At 38.5% G+C, this 16,109-nt stretch overlaps 1 protein-coding gene across 1 annotated transcript; it reads left to right on the top strand.

The window, feature by feature from the left end:
* Positions 1-140: 140 nt before the first annotated feature.
* On the top strand, positions 141-15,236 carry LOC146985015 (solute carrier family 26 member 9-like). Its single transcript, XM_085782736.1, has 19 exons — positions 141-315; positions 573-712; positions 5,463-5,573; positions 5,806-5,981; positions 6,630-6,794; positions 6,896-7,048; positions 7,855-7,937; positions 8,057-8,204; positions 8,286-8,399; positions 8,491-8,568; positions 8,685-8,780; positions 8,876-8,982; positions 9,065-9,134; positions 9,226-9,318; positions 9,426-9,575; positions 10,536-10,787; positions 12,108-12,162; positions 13,586-13,722; positions 15,090-15,236. The coding sequence occupies exons 1-19, from the start codon at positions 179-181 to the stop codon at positions 15,219-15,221; spliced, it is 2,397 nt and encodes a 798-aa protein (XP_085638862.1). The 5' UTR covers positions 141-178; the 3' UTR covers positions 15,222-15,236.
* The last annotated feature ends 873 nt before the right edge of the window (positions 15,237-16,109 follow it).

Below are 16,109 nucleotides of genomic sequence, written 5' to 3'. Positions count from 1 at the left end.
TATCTATGTTTACATGGTAAAAGTAGCTTCCTTTACCTTGCAACATGTAACTGTTATAAGATTTTAATACAAGACATGACTTTATAGATGTTTTTTGAACTTTGTAAAGGAACTGTGTGAAGATTTTTTTTTTTTCTTATGGTCTTTGAACATCTCACTGTTTCAATATGCTTCAGCCATGCAGCTGGACCAGGACCAGGACCAGCCACGCTACGTGATTGACAGGCCGGCGTACAACCTCCCAGACTTCGACAGGGAGTTTGACAGGAAGAGTCGACAGTTCCCCGTTGGAGAGAAAGTAAAGAAAGTCTTCAGGTGCAGAATTAGACAATCTTACACTGCACAGTCAAACATTAGCTGCAAGTCTTCTACCGCCTCATATCACAGACACAGTCACTTCTGACAGGCTCTGTGCTGTGATCAAACGCTGCAGTCCCCTGTAGCTGCGACTCCAAACAAACTTTAGACACACCAGTTATGGACATTTTTTTTTTATTTTTTCCCTAAGTAACGACAACAACAGCAACAAAAAGCAGCTTTTTCAAAGAGTTTCTCCTGTTTGTTTCTGTCAGATGTTCTGTGCAGAGACTGAAGGGCTTGTTACTGCGGCATCTGCCCGTGCTGAGCTGGCTTCCCAAGTACAAAGCCAAAGACAACCTGCTGTGTGATGTCATCAGCGGTGTCAGCGCCGGCACCATCCAGGTTCCCCAAGGTCAGTCAGTCCTCTCCTGCAGAGTGAAGCTAGTTGCTGCTGCAGCACTGGCTTCACTATGAAACATGGTTATTTTACATATATGATCCTGATTTATTTGACTTTTTATACTTATTCTTTATTATATTTCCTTACATCCAGTTTTTTAAATATACACAGTTGCCCATAAAGTTGTAAAAATTTTGTTTTTAGACACATTCCTCTTTTTATTCCTATTTATTCACATCAGTTATCACCTTTGATCAGGTGCAACAATTACATCCTGAGCCCCAGTTCCCAGTTTTGAGAAGATATACGCTTCATATATCAGGAATAAATCACATTGTCATAATGGAGAAGAATCTAAACTAATCCAAAGTGTCTAAAACCTTTGCACAGTACTGTGTATATAAAAAGCAAAAATACTAAAGAAAGTCAGTGAGAGGAAAGAAACCTTGGACCAGGTGCAAAACGCTGCAGCTCCTTAAAGACAAAAGAGGATTGGCTTTGCTAAACCTCATGGAGTAAATCTGTGCTGCACAGATCAGACGAGTATTTTTCAAAATGGAAAAGTATAAAAATAGAGCAGGCGGACGTTGAAGTATGAAACTTGATAGTATATAAAGGCCTACTGGGAAAATGAGGTAAAATTGGATGTAATAACCAAAACTACAATTGAAATATTGAATACTGTTGTTGAAAGGTATAAACTGGAGAATGAGATAAAGAATTTGAGTTGGTTTACATTTGACTATAGGTTTATACCTGGGATAAATGATAAAGGTTTTAAACAATGGGTGAGAAAAGGGATCACGGCAATATGTACAATGGTTGAACGGGGTAAGCTGCAGAGAGAAAGATAAAAACTGACATTGATAATGAAGTTGTTGAGGTATTTCGGAGAGCTTATGAAGGTAAAACTCGGTTCAATAGAAGTTTGATGTCATGTAGAAAGTCTTCCTCCCTTATACCAAAGAAAAATGGGAAAAGGAATTGAAAGAACAAATAACTGAGGAAGAGTGGTTTAATATTTGTAAAACACAGTGCACGTCCACTAGCTCCAGGATCTGGAGAGAATTCAACTGGAAGAATATGGTCAGATTTTTTATAACTCCAAAGATTAGGAAAGGAGTGGCCTCTATTCAGCAACCATGCTGGAGAGAGCATGTGGTCACATGGATGCTGACCATACACACATATTCTGGCCCTGCCAAAAGTTAAAAGGATACTGGGACAAAATAGGGAGGGGTTTACAAAAAATAATAGGATTATGAGATACCGAAACGTGCAAGATACTGTACTTGGGGAATTTTGTTGAATGCATCTTTTTAAAGTGCTGCTATTAGCCAGTAAAAAAGACTATTACGAGAATGTGGCACAAAGTAGACAATGCAATGGATGTGCACTGTGAGACGGCAAGAGACACAATTTGAAGATAAATGTGAAAAAATGGGCTGATTATAGAAGACGAGAAGAGGACACCACCATTGCCACTGAACAATAAGGACATTAATATAAGGATGAGTGTTTAACTATGTACCCTTCAACTTCAACTTCAACTTTTATTCATTATGTCCCTCAGGGGGGCAATTAGTTTTGCAGTAGACAAGGACATAGAAATAACACAAACCCTGTAACAGACACATACAATAGCACAAACCACAGTATCATCAACACAGGAATAGTGACAACCACAAATCAACAATAGAAAGATGAATGACAGTAGTACAGCAGAATCAATACCTATATAAATATAAATATAAATATAAATATAAAGTGCAAAAACACTGCATATGTAAAAGTAAGGTGCAAGAACACTGAATGCATGTAGCACTGTCAGGTAAGAGATGGCTAACTCCTCCCCAGACCAGAGGAAGGAAGGAAGGACAAAGGGAAAGAAAGAAGGAAGGAAGGAAGGATAAAGGGATAGAAAGAAGGAAGGAAGGAAGGAAGGAAGGAAGTTAGGAAGGAAGGACAAAGGGAAAGAAGGAAAGAAGGAAGGATAAAGGGATAGAAAGAAAGAAGGAAGGACGAAGGGAAAGAAAGAAGGAAGGAAGGCAGGAAGGGCGAAGGGAACGATGGGAGGAAAGAAGGAAGGGAAAAAGGAAGGAAAGATAGATGGAGGGAGGGAACAGATTGCGTCAAAAAAGAAGGAAGAAGTAAGGACGAAGGGAAGGAAGGAAGGGAGGGAGGCAAAAAGGATTGTGGAAAGAAGGAAGGGAAAAGGGAAGGAAAGAAAGACAGAGGGAGGGAACAGACCAGGTCAACTGGATCAAAAGAGGAAGGAAGAAGAAGTGGACCAAGGGAAGGAAGGAAGGAAGGAAGGAAAGATGCAAGGGAAAAAGGATTGTGGAAAGAAGGAAGGGAGAAAGGAAGGAAAGAAGGAAGGATGAGGAAGTGAACAGACTGGGCCAATTTGACCCAGAAGGACAACAGGAGGGTTAAGATGGAGATGGCTGCAGGGACACTGTAATTCAATCAATATAAACTTTATTATCCCTGCAGGGAAATTCGGGTAACACTTTACAATAAGGTACACAAAATTAGAGTAGTTAATGAGGAACTAATGAGGAACTAATGAGTAGTTAGTGAGGAATTGAGGTACACAAAATTACAGTAGTTACTGAGGAACTACTGATTAATTAACTATTAGTTAATGGTCAGTTCTTCAGGAACCCCTGATCAAATTTCAGAGGAGTAGTTACTGAGGAACTAATGAGGAACTATTAATGATCAGTTCTTCATTAACTCATGATCAAATTTCATATAGTTAATCACAACTTGATGATTAGTGAACTAGTTACTTCATCAGTACAGAATCATTACTCAATAACATGTCCAGTAGTTAACCTTTATGACCTAAAGTGACACATAATGAGTGGTTTTTCATTTCTTCATCTTCATCTTTACATTAGTAGTTCCTTAAAAAAATCACAGACAGCAGGATTCTTGAGAAGATTTTATTCATTAATTTCAGACCACATACACATTAATATGACCATCCATGTTGCCTTCGAAATAAATATGATAGTTTGTCACATGTTTGGTAGGCTAAATGAATGTATCATGGGGCTGTGTGTAAAGTACTGTATACTGATCACACCGTGGTTCACAGTAAAGTTGTTTGAGGTGCACAAAATTTTGAGTAGTTATTTACTATGAAACAAATTTGAAATGAATGAGGAACTCACTATTAGTTAATGGCGAGTTCTTCAGTAACTCCTAATCAAATTACTGAGGAACTAACTATGTGTCTTCTGCTGTAACTGGCAACCAGTAAAACTTGTAGCTATCACCTTTAAGGTACACAAAAAGGGTAACTAATGATTAAGTAATAGTTAGTTCCTCAGTAATTTGATTAGGAGTTACTGAAGAACTCGCCATTAACTAATAGTGAGTTCCTCATTCATTCCAAATTTGTTTCATAGTAAATAACTACTCAAAATTTTGTGCACCTCAAACAACTTTACTGTGAACCACGGTGTGATCAGTATACAGTACTTTACACACAGCCCCATGATACATTCATTTAGCCTACCAAACATGTGACAAACTATCATATTTATTTCGAAGGCAACATGGATGGTCATATTAATGTGTATGTGGTCTGAAATTAATGAATAAAATCTTCTCAAGAATCCTGCTGTCTGTGATTTTTTTAAGGAACTACTAATGTAAAGATGAAGATGAAGAAATGAAAAACCACTCATTATGTGTCACTTTAGGTCATAAAGGTTAACTACTGGACATGTTATTGAGTAATGATTCTGTACTAATGAAGTAACTAGTTCACTAATCATCAAGTTGTGATTAACTTTCTATGAAATTTGATCATGAGTTAATGAAGAACTGATCATTAGTAGTTCATCATTAGTTCCTCAGTAACTACTCCTCTGAAATTTGATCAGGGTTCCTGAAGAACTGACCATTAACTAATAGTTAATTAATCAGTAGTTCTTCAGTAACTACTGTAATTTTGTGTACCTTAGTTCCTCAGTAACTACTGTAATTTTGTGTACCTCAATTCCTCACTAACTACTCATTAGTTCCTCATTAGTTCTTCATTAGTTCCTCATTAACTACTCAAATTTTGTGTACCTTATTGTAAAGTGTTACCGAAATTTGTCATGGACAGTCATGTGCCACAAGTTGCTGCAATTACATAAATACACAAAACAGATAAAAAACCAGTACATTCAACATTCCTCACACAGTTCTCGCATACACATGATTCTCACATTCGCACAGATAAATATAAATATGGTAGATAAAAAATACTGATGAGAGACGATTAAAAACTCAAATAAAATGCAGGAGTGTCTAGCGCAATAAAAGGATTGAAAAAAAAAGTACAATCTCAAGAGATGAAAAATAGGGATAACAACAACCCAATTAAGATTTAGCAGGTTTATTGAAGAGGGAAATGGATGTAGGGAGGAAACTGAGTTTGTATCGGTTACTTTTGCACCGGCTTACTCTATACCTTCTCCCTGACGGCAATAATTCATATTCTGAATACAGAATGTGTGAGGGATCATTTAGAATTCTCTGTGCCAGGTTCACCACGATGCCTTCGTAAATTGACTGAAGGGTCGGGTAGTCTTTGTTGCCAATTATTTTCATGGCCATTTTCACCTGTTTTTCACCTGTTTGTTGAAAGAAAAAATGTAAAATAAGTTATATAAAAAAAGAAAGTACATACATATCTTTATCGAGCTTCTAATCTGTTTATTTGACTGTTTTAAAAAGCTTTTTGTTCTGCTCCTTCCAGGCATGGCGTTCGCCCTGCTGGCAAACCTGCCCCCCGTCAACGGCCTCTATTCCTCTTTCTTCCCCCTCATCCCGTATTTCTTCATGGGCACGGCTCACCAGATGGTCCCAGGTAAATCACAGTGATTTATCTGCTGCCATTTTTTTTTTTTTTTTAAACAGGATGACAGTGACAAGTTGCCGGAGCTGCACGATGATGCAGATCAGCTGCGCTCAGCCCGCCGCCGTCTGCACAGGTTTTCAAAGTACAGCAAAGAAAATAGATGTGACACACACACACACACACACACAAACACACACACACACACATCGCTGTCTATGTCTGCGTCTTGTCTTGTGTCCAGGCACTTTTGCTGTCCTCAGCATTATGGTGGGGATTGTGTGTCTTCAGCTGGCCCCAGACTCAGACTTCAGTCACTTCAATGCCACTCGTAATGCTACACAAGTGGACACGGAGAGGATGAACGAGGTCCGTCTGGGGATATCTGGAACCCTGGCCTGCCTCACTGCCATCATACAGGTATCTGGATGATTGACAGCTCAGCCCTGTGAATTATGAAGGCACGAGCAGTTAAATATATATAGTCATAGCAGTAGGTTTGTTACCTTTATTTGTCGGTGCAAGCTATTTTTAGAACGGTGGACCAGAGCCGTGAGCTGCTCAGAGCTACACTACGGAGGCTAATGGGATTTCTTGGTTTCTCTTGATCAAACTCATCAAATACACAATCCAACATCTCCAAAACGCTCTTGTGGACAAGTTGTGACCTGCACATTCACCACGCTATGAGATAACAACAGAACGTTACCAGACAGAGTGGTTTTAGAGGTAAATTCAGCAAAACAGCTGATGCGCGTTGCCTTCAGGGACAATTTTACATCAAGCAGTCTCTGCATTTTCCTCGAAAACAGCTACCACGAGAGCATTTTGGAGTTGTTGGATTGTGTATTTGATGAGTTTGATGAGGGAAACCAAGAAATCCCATTAGCCTCCGTAGCGTAGCTCTGAGCAGCTCACGGTTCTGTTCCGCCGTTGTAAAAATAGCTTGCACCAACAATTAAATGTAACAAACCTGCTGCTAAAACTATAGAGATTATAGCAATGGGCCAATGTGCCAAAATGTTGACCTATCTCTTTAAAGTGTTACCTGCCCATGTCCACATGCAGATCGGCCTCGGCTTCATGCAGTTTGGGTTTGTCGCCATCTACCTGTCGGAGTCCTTCGTCAGAGGCTTCATGACCGCTGCAGGGTTACAGATCCTCATCTCAGTGCTCAAATACATCTTCGGCATCAATGTGCCTCCTTACAGTGGACCGCTGGCTGTTGTATATGCAAGTATCTGTGTTCATACATTTGTTATACAGAGAACACAAAATAGTTTGGTGCTTAATCTGCTAATAAAATGTGTCTTGTTTTTCATTCTTTGTCACAGACTCTCATAGATATTATCCGTGGGCTTCCTGACACCAACGTAGCGTCGTTAGTGTTCGCTCTGGTCAGCAGCGTAGTTCTGATTATCGTGAAGGAGCTGAGTGCACGCTACCGCCACAAACTGCCCTTTCCCATCCCCATGGAGATCGTAATTGTGAGTCGTTTATCCGTTACCAAAGGGACACAGACAGGAGTGCAGTTCTTATTTTGTTTTCAGTCCCATGTAGCTGTGGGACAGATTTCTTTTGCAGTTTGTTTATAATATCAAATATTACCAGTATATATATTTTTATTTTTGGTAACACTTTATAATAAGTACACACTATTAAGCATTAGTTTAGCATCAATAAATACTGAATTCTTCATTTATGATGCATGAATACTCTCTACGGCTTATCAACTACATCCTAATGGGTATTCATGTGTTATAAATGATGAATCAAGTATTCAATGCTTAATGTTACCTTTTTTTTAATTATTTTTTTTATTTTTTAACTTTTTATAGTATATATAAAACAAACAACATAGTGAACATACAATGGTGTATGTACAAAGTGTGAACAAGGTGTGTGTGTAATTCAGGTAATATAAATGGTGGTTATAGTAGTAACAAAGAGAGAAATTAATGAATAATAATAGTAATATCAGTCATAATAATAATAATAACAATATTCAAAGTAATAGTTCTGACATCAATAGCTAGACAGAAATAATAATAGTGATAATAACAGCAATAATTCTACAAATAAGAAAGAAAAATTAGAACAAAGGATGAAAGAAGGATGTGGGAGGATGGGGAAATTTTGAATGAAAAAATGAATGAAATTATGAGAGTAAATAAAAATAAATAAATAAAATGGGGCCAGTTTGTAAGATGTCACATTGACAAGATGCCTCTGATCCATTGAAATATAACAGTATAAAGGTGATAGTAGTGATAATGGTGATAAAACTTCCCAGGTGGTGGTAGCAACAGCTGTCTCCGGCCCTCTGCATCTACCTGAGCTCTATCACATGGACGTAGTGGGTGAAATCCCTCTGGGGTAATTATCAGTATATTCGTCATCATTGGCTGCCGGTTCATTCATTGAAATCCATTTTTACTACACTTTTTTTTTTTTACTATTCCTTTTAGCTTTTTTTTGTGTCTCTCATTTTCCAGTTTCCCAGCTCCGACCCTGCCAACAGTAAGTCAGTGGGATGACATGTTGAGCACAGCCTTCTCCCTGGCAATCGTCGGGTATGTCATCAACTTGGCAATGGGCAGGACGCTGGCGGCCAAGCACGGCTACGACGTGGATCCCAACCAGGTAGAAAAAAACACTACAATACACACAAAAAATGTGTATTTAAATCCATTTTTGTAAACAACGCTGCGTGTTCTCGTACAGGAGATGTTGGCTCTGGGCTGCAGCAATTTCCTCGGGTCCTTTTTTAAGATCCATGTGATCTGCTGCGCCCTGTCGGTGACGCTGGCTGTGGACAACGCTGGGGGATCATCACAGGTGTGTGTGTGTGTGATTATATTTAGTCTTGCATGTAATTTAATGCGCTACAAGGAAATAACAAGACAACTGCACCTGCGTCCTCCTGTAGTTTGCCAGTCTGTGTGTGATGCTGGTGGTAATGGTTACTATGCTCGCGCTGGGAGCGTTCCTCAAACCACTTCCAAAAGTAGGTGGACGTAAACGTACAGTTCTACTGACACACACCGTGAATTATACACAACATTTAAATAGAGGTAAGAGGAAGGTCTTGGCATGATTAATAATTCATGTTTTCTCTCTCAGTCGGTGCTCGGAGCCTTAATTGCAGTCAACCTGAAGAACACACTCCTACAGCTCTCTGATCCCTATTACTTATGGAAGAAGAGCAAATTAGACTGTGTAAGTCAGAGTGATGCCTTGAATGCAATATTACAGCGCAATACATTATTATTTTTTTCTATTCCCCCCCCATATTCTGTATTTTCTTTTTCCAGTGTGTGTGGGTTGTTTCGTTCTTGGCCACGTTCTTTCTAAGCCTGCCATACGGAGTTGCCATCGGAGTGGGCTTTTCCATCCTGGTTGTGATATTCAAGACACAGTTGTAAGTAAACTCCATGTTGAAACAATGCAGCGGTGAAACAAGCATATTCATTGATAACTCCTTTTATAATGTGTTCCTGTAGTCGTAATGGATCAGCAGTGGTCCAGATTGTGGATACAGACATCTACAAAAATCCAAAAGTGTACGCTAAGGTATAAAAAGGAGATATTTTGTGTGTGTTTTTTGTCATTGTACATGAAGAAAGTGGACCTGCAACTGATGTTTTTTGTAATAATTACACAGGTTGTGTCAATAACAGGTGTGAAAATAGTGAATTATTGTTCGCCGCTCTATTTCGCAAATGCTGAGATATTCCGCCAGAGGGTCGTCAAAAAGGTACGTGTGGATAAATTACCTCATTTAACTTCAACCCACCTTCACTGAGTGTGCTCATGCAGTGTGAGTGTGTGTGCGAGTGTTTACATAGGTGTGCTTGTGTCTAGACGGGGCTGGATCCCGGCAAACTTATTCTGGCCAGGAGGAAGTTTTTAGAGAAAGAACAGAAGGAAAAAGCAAAACAGGAGAAGAAGGACAAAGGGATGAGGATGAGGATGAGGAGGAAACCGAGCTCGTTGGTAACTATGAAGGTTCAGGTGGGGATCAAGGATTCAACTCACATGACACACACATACACATAGTTACATTTTTTACCCTATTCACTTGTAGTGAATAGGTGAACACATCGCCATGAAACTTCCCAAGTTTATCACTTAGATTAAGACAAATATTTTTTGTATTACAAGTTTTGTCCAATTTCATGTTTAAATGTAAAGGAGGACATATCTAATGAAATATGCGCTAATTTGCATACATTTCCAGAACCGAAATCTGAACATAAAGCCACTTGTTTTATTTTGTTGACATATTAGAGTCAGACGTTTTTACAGAGGGGATTTTGGATATCTCTTTTTATCACTCTGTAAATGAGAAAATACTGTCACCAGCCCTAAAAATTAATAATCGTTTTTAGGAATAAAATGTTGTATAAATCAGGCTGTGATTGATATATCAACAATCCCCTCTGTAAAATCCTTCAGAATATAGACAGGAATACAACTGGAAGGTTTGGTGTCTGTAAGTGCTGCTGAAGTGGAGATTTCAGGCTCAGAGGCTCATTTTGAGAAAACGGCCTTTAAAGACTTGTACTGTAAAATTCCATAGATTGTTAATGTAAATCATACTTTTACGATTGGTTGCGGATACCGAGGAAATGACCATTTTTGGAGCCTACATCATTGTTCAAGAGAGCGAGAGCTTTACAATGATACCTGACATGACATGGGTCAGACAACAGGCACAGCACAGTATGTCACAGTAGCTGTTAACTTTTGGTGAATTTAGGAGAAATCTACAGACGAAAGAGACAAAATGAAGTAAAATAACCACCTTAATGTGGATTTTCTACCATTTCTTTCAACTTTTCTGAGAGAATACATGTTAAGGAAGAAAAATAGCCCAAAATCTCAAAATTGATCAGTGCATGAAAAAACAGTGTTTTTGCCTGTAGTGTCTTGCCTTAATCTCTCTTCTGTGTGTATCTCCTCTGACTTCAGACCATATCTAAGCTTGAGCTGCAGAACGACTTTGACGTGATTGACGGCAGCAGCAACAGCAACAACAAACCTGATGCTCCCACCAGCTACGTCAACTTCCACTGTGATGACAGCGAGCAGGCGCCGGACGCAGAACCACCCAGCCCCTCTGGTCTCACTCTGGACTCTCAGCCCGTGCCCTTCCACACGCTCATCCTCGACCTGGCGGGGGTCTGCTTCATGGATCTAATGGGCATCAAAGTATTGATAAAGGTCAGAATGTGTTTTGCACTGCTAATAAAACTAAAAGGTCTCTTTTGTCAATGCTTTTAATACATGTATGAAACCGTTAAAGGGATAGTTCAACATTTTGGTAAATTGACCATTGCTATAATCCCTATAGTCATAGGGTTTGTTACCTTTAATTGTCGGTGCAAGCTATTTTTAGAACATCAAAACAACTCTTTCTCGTTACGTTCTGTTATTATTTCATAGCGTGGTGAATGTGCAGGTCACAACTTGTCCACCAGAGCATTTTGGAGTTGTTGGATTGTGTATTTGATGAGTTTGATGAGGGAAACCAAGAAATCCCATTAGCGTCCGTGACATAGCTCTGAGCAGCTCGCGGCTCTGCTCCGCCGTTCTAAAAATAGCTTGCACCGACAATTAAAGGTAACGAACCCATTCCTGAAACTATAGGGCTTATGGCAATGGGCCAATTTGCCAAAATGTTGGCAGGTATTTAAGGTTCAATGAGCAACATTTTTCAGGGTTCGATCAACAAAACTCTTCATAACTAATAGCTATTAAATGTAGAAGTAATCATGAATAATTATAATAATGATATATTGGTGTCAATAATAAACAACTTCATACAGGAAATTTGCATTAACTCAAATTTAACATGTGATTTAATTATCAAAGATATGTTAAATATTTTGCTTTTATTAGTAAGATAATAATCCACATAGTATATAGTCCATCATCTTTATTAGATTTCCCATATCTCTATTGTTAGCTAGAATTTGGTGCAAAGTGACATATTATCTCTTCCAAAACTAGTTATTTCATCTAACATTACAGCTGGAGCTTTACATTTTCAGATTATGGTTAACTGACATAAAATCTAACATGAATAATAATATGAAAGTCTAATTTGCCATTTAAATTGATGTACCTACTAATATTCATGCGAAAGAAACGAAACTCTTGTTAAATTACCGGAGAAATGTAGAAAATTGAAGTGCATAAAAAATTAAATGAAACAAGTGCAGCTACTAACCAGGATTAGAGTAAATTGGGTTAGTGCAGATGGCTTTGGCACCGGGCTGCAGCTCTGCTCTCCAGTCGCTGGCAGGTCAGAGAACCTCTTAGTCATAAAAGCTTCTGCTCTCTGAACAAATTCTTGCTAATAGCTTGTTGAAACATTTGTGGCCAAAGGTTATTTGATGTGGATTTAAACCCCGGAGTTTCCTATTGACCCTTTTTTATGAGAGAATTAATGGTGTGGCTGTGTTCGATTACAGTTTGTCCAGCATGTGTATGAATGAATGAATGAATGAAGCTTGTTTCTTTTATTTCCCCAACACACAGATGAACGCAAGCTATGCAGCACTGGGCATAAAACTGTACCTGGCTGGAGTACAAGGTAAAGACGTCATTTCACGTTTTAGGTGTAGTCACACGTTTTGGTTCTCCTGAAAAGTTGGCAGTATTTCATACAGTGGCAAGAAAATAAGTACGTGAAACCTTTGGAATAACCTAGTTTTCGTTTCCCAAACAATTCAACCTTAGTTTCATCAGTCCACAAAACAGTTTCCCAGTAGAGTTGTGGAGTGTCCAAGCGCTCTTTGGCAAACTTCAGACGTGCAGTAACAAGTTTCTTCTGAAGTCTTAAGACTTGAAATCAGTATGCTTTTCTTATGAATACTAATATACAACTATAAGTACTTTGAAATAAAATATTCTTAGTAAAAGTATAATTTAGAACAATTTAAAACAGACTTAAAGTAAAGTACATTTTAAATAAGTGTATCTAAGTTCACTTCCAATGAAGTGCAAATTAAGTGCACTTTAATAAAGTATATTAACCGTATATTACAAATGACTCAAAAATATGTACACGTAATAAGAATACTTATCTACTACTATAAGTGCTTTATAATAAAGTATACTTTTTAAAAGTATACTTGATGAACTCAATCACATATATTTCAAAGTACACTTTCTGTAAGTATATATTAAATATACTACAAATTAAGCACAAAAAGTAAAAGTATATTTTTAATAATCAAATATATATTTAATATAATTAAGTGTAATACTTTTTCACCTGGGTTTAGCTGTTACTCCAGGTTATTATTATTATTTTTTTTTTTTACCTCACTGAGCATCCTGCGTCGTGCCTTTTGGTGTCAGCTTGGCCACTTGTAGGGAGAGAAGTACCACAGTACTTGTACTAAACTTGTCTAAATTTGGTCTTTGAGGTGACTCTCTAACCCCTTTCAGTTTCATGCAGTTCTTCAATTCTTGACCCTAGATCTCTGATCTGCGAGGCATGGTTCACATCAGCAGTTACTTCTTGTGAATGGCAAACTTCAAAATATTTTTATAGGTCAAAGTGGCTCTAAACCTTTTGGCTTCAATCTCGTTTCATTGTTTGGACTCTAGGTTTCATAACGCCTCACTCTAAGCAGCTTTTTTTTGCATGTGTTCACTAATAACATGCAATATTATAATTGTTTGTGTGCTAAAGCGCATTGTGTTTGTCTACACTTAGATGTAGATTCAATCGCAATTTATGACAGTTTAATGCAGAAAACTTGGTAAATCCAAAGTGTTCACATACTTTTTCTTGCCACTGTATACTCATATATATAAAGGGGATGATCCACAGTAATGGTAGTCTATTGTGATTGATTACTTTAAAGCCTCAAATCTGTGTTTTCCCCCTGCCAAACAAACACTGTTGTCAGTGCGTTTCTCTTTAAATACCAAATGAATGTCAGGCAAAATGAGTTTCACTGTGCGTGCAAGTCCTTGTTTGATATTTGTTGTCTTGCCGCCTGCAGCCCAGGTGTATGAGGAACTGCAGGCTGGAGGAGCTTTTGATAAGGGGAATATTTCCCGCGGTAATCTCTTCCTTTCCGTCCATGATGCCGTTCTGTTTGCTCAGCACACCTCCGGTGAGAGGCGAGTCTCCCTAAAGGTATACAGGCCCGGCTGTAAGGAAATAACGTTATCATACAAATCCTTTTCATAACATCACATACAAACACCTGCTGTTCAAAGGTTCTGGGGTTATGGGTGAGAGATTAAGAAGAACTACAATAGAATGATTTATTTTCTAAGTAAGAAATTCCTCCTCTTCTTCTTCTTTTTTTTTGTAAATAGCACAGCTTTTTGTCACCTTATCAGGTCCTACAAGGGTAAACAGAATATCACAGTGGCTCGTGCGACACAGTGAGTGCAGCCACAAACAAAGTTGTAAGTTACACCAAGGTCATGCAGCATAGTGAGCGTGCACACTGAGTAAAGCTACTTCATGAAAGGTACAAGGAGTATGTGTCACTGCTGTAAACCTGAGAATAGGTCGGCTTTTTTTTTAAAGGTAAAAATATATTTAAAATACAGGTTGTAGCCCTTCACAGTTATCTTTAACACACAGGTCAAAAGTCAAATATTTTCCACTTTTCCGCTGCCTCTTTCCTGACTGAATAAAAATGCAGCAGATCCAATCCAATCCATTTTATTTAAAGCACAATTTTAAATAAACACAAAGGTTTCCAAAGTGCTATACAGTAAAATAAAAACCATAAAACATAATAAAAAGACAAAATACTAAAGATGAAAGGAACTAAACATTTTACATTTCACAATTAAACATTCCAGGTGAGCACTGGTGAGATATTAAAGAGGGAGGTTGCATGGCTGAGATTGACGACTTTGTTGTTGTGACATCACAAAGTTACAGACGTCCTCATGGCAGTTTCTAAAGTCATCTTTCTATCTTACTTCGCTAATATTGAATCTATAACACACTTTATTGATTGATTGATTGATTGATTGATTGATTGATTGATTCAATTTACTGTCATTACACATGTTAAGAACAACAAGGCAACAAAATGCAAATTGCATCCAACCAGAGTGCATACACAGTATAATAAATAGCATACATTCAATACGTGCAAAGAGATGATATATAAATATAATATAAATGTCTTTTTTTTATATACAGATGTGCAGTATGATTATACAGTAGTGCAATGATAGATTAAAGTGCAGTTAATGGTGCAGTGGTGTCAATAGTGTCCTGAGTGGCATTGATGTATGTAGTTGGTTCAGTGAAGTGAGTGTATATGTGAGGGGATGGGCCGCCGAGGGGCAGAGTTGAGCAGCGAGACAGCAGTGGAAAGAAAGCTGTTCCTGAACCTGGATGTTTTTTTATAATGAAAAAAATACATGGAAACCTCAATTTACCTTAGCATATTCTATCTCTTTAAAGTCATGCCACAGTCTTGTGTTTTTAATTTATGTATTTATGTTTATGTATGTTCACTTTGTTTGCAGCAGGAAGAGACAGCGAAAGAGGAACATGGTTTTAGCATTAACGAGGAGATGGATTTGGAGCAGGTGTGTACTAGTTTGAATTACATATATTCTACCGACATGTGTTTATTTATCATCATGAAACCATTCATCTAAATCTAACAGCAGTTTCACTTTTTATAGGAAATGTTTTGAGCACTGATTGCTCCAGTGGAGACGAGCAGAGAAGAAAAGGCTAAAAATCAAAAACGATAATCCTCAGGGTCACTGTAATTGATGGAAATGTATTGTTGCCAAATTCCTTTTTTTTTTTGCTGACTATCAATCATCCAAATAAAATGTTTAACTTTGTATTTGTGTGCACGGGAATCAGTACTTGACTCCACTGACAGGGGGCGGTACAGACCAGCACAAGAGACGACAACGAGCGAGGCGGCAGCGAGCAGATAATGAGGGAAACTCTTAAAGTCTGAGTTCGTACAGGCCGCACACTAGTGACTGCAGAGCGCGAACCTGCTGAGTGCGCAGTCCTACTACACAAGTGGACCTGTAATTAACTGACTAATGTGTACAGCCACAGCTGTGAGGCGCAGCCCAGCAGAAAAAGGCTAGAACACAAACAAATTGCATCAGCAGATTTGAAGCTTTGTCGTCTTCTAAACTCCATTTAGCTTCCACGGTCTGCATCATTTCCCTCCCCCCTGAAAAAGAAGGAAGAGAATGAAGCTACAACAACCAAAATAACCCTTGTAATTGTTGCCAGCAGCAGCAGCAACAGCAGCAACAGCAGTGGAGAGAGTGTAACAAAAAAGAAATAAGTGGGCCAGCTTAGCTAACTTGTGTTTGTGTTGTAGCAGGTGCTCAGAGGCCTGTGGTGTGTGGTGCCTAGCAGCGGCGGGGAGCTGACAGTGCTGCTGCTGGTGGTGGTGTTGGTGTCTTGTGATGCATGAATGGATTTATGGAGCTATTAAGAAATCATCCTAAGGTATTCTGGCACGCATCTGCTATTCTGCTTCTCTCCTCTCCTCTGCAGCAATTTGGCAC

This window comes from Trachurus japonicus, chromosome 7, assembly GCF_045865225.1.
Source record: "Trachurus japonicus isolate A0001 chromosome 7, Traja_1.0".
NCBI lineage: Eukaryota > Metazoa > Chordata > Actinopteri > Carangiformes > Carangidae > Trachurus > Trachurus japonicus.
The sequence above is the reverse complement of the archived record's forward strand: the minus strand, read 5'-3'. Positions and strand labels throughout refer to the sequence as shown.